The sequence below is a fragment of the Miniopterus natalensis genome, chromosome 5 (assembly GCF_054644295.1).
Source record: "Miniopterus natalensis isolate mMinNat1 chromosome 5, mMinNat1.hap1, whole genome shotgun sequence".
NCBI classification, from domain to species: domain Eukaryota; kingdom Metazoa; phylum Chordata; class Mammalia; order Chiroptera; family Miniopteridae; genus Miniopterus; species Miniopterus natalensis.
This window is the reverse complement of record NC_142085.1, coordinates 43,493,785-43,497,818: the sequence shown is the minus strand read 5'-3', so window position 1 is coordinate 43,497,818 and position 4,034 is coordinate 43,493,785. Positions and strand designations below refer to the sequence as shown.

The 4,034-nt window shown below is 45.9% G+C and overlaps 1 protein-coding gene across 1 annotated transcript; it reads left to right on the top strand.

Moving 5' to 3' along the window:
* Positions 1 to 218: 218 nt before the first annotated feature.
* On the top strand, positions 219 to 3,150 carry CNR1 (cannabinoid receptor 1). The gene is made up of 2 exons (XM_016208119.2): positions 219 to 572; positions 648 to 3,150. The coding sequence occupies exons 1-2, from the start codon at positions 487 to 489 to the stop codon at positions 1,900 to 1,902; spliced, it is 1,341 nt and encodes a 446-aa protein (XP_016063605.1). The 5' UTR covers positions 219 to 486; the 3' UTR covers positions 1,903 to 3,150.
* Positions 3,151 to 4,034: the final 884 nt, after the last annotated feature.

The following is a 4,034-nucleotide window of genomic DNA, read 5'->3' as shown; positions in this document are numbered from 1 at the left end:
GCAGAGATTGTGTGACACGTTGTTGCTTTCCCCCACCCCCACCAGCATTAGGACACTGCCACTGCGTGTGGGTGAGGGTAGAATCCAGGTGATAAACACTTCCTAACATGACTGTGAAATGCACACCACGCCCAAGACACTTGACCATCAGATCCTGGTGGTCCATAGCGGATTCAACACAGTAACTTATATCCAGAGAGCTCAGATAATGAAAGAAACGTGTTTCTAGTGCATGCCACATCAACAACTTCTGGTTGGCTTTTCTTTAACTAAGTGACTGGCTCATTTTGTTGACTGAATCTGGTGAGGATTTGACCTGTATACAGAGACAGAAATGATCTAACATGATGGTACTCATTGAAGTTTTATTGTTTGAATTCTCCTGGTTTTCTCACCAACCGGCTTCTCTGTTTTCCTCTGTTAGGATTCTCTGCTTCCATCTCTTTCTCAGTCATTTTGAGTTTGGCCTAATTGAAAACTGAGGTTATGAAGTCGATCCTGGATGGCCTTGCAGATACCACCTTCCGCACCATCACCACGGACCTCCTCTACGTGGGCTCGAATGACATTCAGTACGAAGACATCAAAAGCGACATGGCATCCAAATTAGGGTACTTCCCCCAGAAATTTCCCTTAACTTCTTTCAGGGGAAGTCCCTTCCAGGAGAAGATGACTGCGGGAGACAGCCCCCAGCTAGTCCCAGCAGACCAGGTGAACCTCACTGAATTTTACAACAAGTCTCTTTCATCCTACAAGGAAAATGACAACATTCAGTGTGGGGAGAACTTCATGGACATGGAGTGCTTCATGATTCTGAACCCCAGCCAGCAGCTGGCCATCGCTGTGCTGTCCCTCACTCTGGGCACCTTCACAGTTCTGGAGAACCTGCTGGTGCTGTGTGTCATCCTGCACTCTCGCAGCCTCCGCTGCAGGCCTTCCTACCACTTCATCGGCAGCCTGGCGGTGGCAGACCTTCTGGGGAGTGTCATCTTTGTCTATAGCTTCGTTGATTTCCACGTGTTCCACCGCAAAGACAGCCCCAACGTGTTTCTGTTCAAACTGGGCGGCGTCACGGCCTCCTTCACCGCCTCGGTGGGCAGCCTGTTCCTCACCGCCATCGACAGGTATATATCTATTCACAGGCCCCTGGCCTATAAGAGAATTGTCACCAGGCCCAAGGCTGTGGTGGCATTTTGCCTGATGTGGACCATAGCAATTGTGATCGCTGTGCTGCCTCTCCTGGGCTGGAACTGCAAGAAACTGCAATCCGTGTGCTCAGACATCTTCCCCCTCATCGACGAAACCTACCTGATGTTCTGGATCGGGGTGACCAGCGTGCTGCTGCTGTTCATCGTGTACGCCTACATGTACATCCTCTGGAAGGCCCACAGCCACGCGGTGCGCATGATTCAGCGCGGCACCCAGAAGAGCATCATCATCCACACGTCCGAGGACGGCAAGGTGCAGGTGACGCGGCCGGACCAGACGCGCATGGACATCAGGCTGGCCAAGACGCTGGTCCTCATCCTGGTGGTGCTGATCATCTGCTGGGGCCCCCTGCTCGCCATCATGGTCTACGACGTCTTTGGGAAGATGAACAAGCTCATTAAGACAGTGTTTGCCTTCTGCAGTATGCTCTGCCTGCTCAACTCCACCGTGAACCCCATCATCTACGCTCTGAGGAGCCAGGACCTGAGGCACGCCTTCCGGAGCATGTTCCCGTCGTGCGAAGGCACCGCGCAGCCCCTCGACAACAGCGTGGGCGAGTCGGACTGCCCGCACAAGCCCGCCAACAGCGCGGCCGGCGCGCACCGGGCCGCCGAGAGCTGCATCAAGAGCACGGTCAAGATCGCCAAGGTCACCATGTCCGTGTCCACGGACACGTCGGCCGAGGCCGTGTGAGCCGACGCCTTCCTGGGCGGCGCAGGGAAAGAAGTTTTGTTTTGTTTTTAAAGCTGAAAATCTAGAGGAGTCTGTCGTCTCATCGGTTATATTTTTTAAGTTTATCATGCTCACTGAAAAGATGATCTTCACTATGATCGGTAGGCTGTTTGCGAATGTTTGGGATAGTGTAGATTCTCAAATTCAGTTCTCCAGGGACTGACAGTGAAGAAGGCCTTTTGCTTAAGTGACTGGGAGGTTGTTCAAAGTCTCAAGGAAATAGGAGGGAAACCTTTAGCTACACAATTTGAAGTCTAAGTACCAATAGAAAAATGCCATCAAATGAGTAAATGCCTTTGTAACCACAACTTTATTATAATGTGAAATGTATTTGTCCATCAGTATCAGAGCTGTCCATTTTTACAACAGTTATAGTACTAAAGTAGAGCTATTTTGTAAAATTTATTGTGTCCTGTGAGATGTGTATCAGTGTTTATTATGTGTTGTTTATATTTGTCTAGTTCAGCAAAACTGAAAAGTAGAATTTTATGAAAATGATGGAATATAAGCAGTGGATATATGCCAATAAGACCACTTTTTAAAAGAGTATTGCCCATAATATAACTTTAGAAACCTTAATATTTTTTCAGACATCTCTATTTAAATTTAACATTGGACATAACCATAAAGGTTTATTTTTTCTGTTAATACAACAAGAAGAATTTGAAGAGTCTCCAAAGTATTGAGCAGAATTTATTGACACTTAAAAATTTATTAGCTCTGCGTTTTCATATGAGGACATTTATTATCTTCTCGACTAAAGCTATTGTCTTGGGTGATGGATTACAATTAGAATGGAAGAAAGAAGGCATATTGACTTTTTAGGCTGACATCTCTGACTTTCTTTAGTCTTTAGCTATTACTGGACCTCTTAAGACAGACAGCATGTGTCAATCTTAATGTATATTGTTATCACTGTGCAATTGCTGTTTACTTGAAGAGTATTGTATTCTTATATTCCAGGTTTAAGTAGATTTTATGCCTGGGTGGCCAAACAACAATCTTCATTATTTTCTTAATTGAAAAGAAGTATTGTCTGGATCAGTAAAATTATACTGTGTGTGAATGTGAATATAAATGTGCGTATGTGTGCATTTCTATCCTGTAACTGTTACAGTAATGTCATAAAGTGAGAAAACTGTGACCCAGTGTAAACTGTACCACTTGCTGCACTCTTATACATGAATTCAGTTTCTAAATTTGAGTTCATTCAGAAATCTTGTTGATAAAAATACTGACCATGAGCATTCAGAACCCTCCCCACCCTCACCCCCACCCACATCCTTGCCTTTTAGAGGTTGGGTCAAGTATTACTAAATTGACCGTTAGGTATTCCATAAGACCAGTGTTTGGCAAGGAATAATCAGTAGTGAACATTCAAGTGAAGGCCTGTATTTATAGTGTTAATGGCAGAAAATGAAAGTGTTTTGGTTTCTGAGCACCTACTATGGATCAAGTCCATGGAGATGTAAATCGTTATAGGGGAAGTGGTTCTAAAAAACCTTCAGTGGTAACATTTTTCAGTTGTGTTTGTAGGCAGTGTGATCTCAGTTTAAGTAACATTATACATGGCTTGCTGCAAGTTAGACGACCAGGTCCAGCCCATGTGGCTAAGGAGCCTAATAGACAATGAATGGGTGAGACAGAAAAGGGTAGTGAGGAGCTGACACACTCCTGACTGAGGCCTGGATGACATATGGCCTCTTCTGTGCCTCACCCAGATGCCCTTGTCTGTCACCCAGCTCCCAGCCTTGTCTGTATAGGTTTGGGCTAAGGAATAGACCTCTTCTCTGGCCCTGGTCACCAAGATCTGCTAAAGCGGAAAGATGAGCACGGCTTTCTTTCCTCTCGTGCCCTGGCCTCTTACTCCTTAATGGTGCTCAGAATCAGGCCCTTTCCCAGTAAGCACTGACGCTGCTTAAGAAGCCACTTGACTGACAAACTTGCTTACACTATTCCCCTCATACAGATAAAGCACGGCTCCTGCAGGATCCAGAGGCCTGCGTAGCATGAAGTGAAGTGGAGAGCTAGTATTTTTGGTGACTTTTTAGGTATTTAGGTACCTGTGCAATCTGGTGGAGTCTTCTTGTCTA

Bases quoted from the DNA above. Each gene is read 5' to 3' on its own strand.
- CNR1 (XM_016208119.2), top strand. From the start codon at position 487: ATGAAGTCGATCCTGGATGGCCTTGCAGATACCACCTTCCGCACCATC. The intron at 573-647 runs GTACGAAGACAT...AACTTCTTTCAG, and splicing joins GTGGGCTCGAATGACATTCA to GGGAAGTCCCTTCCAGGAGA.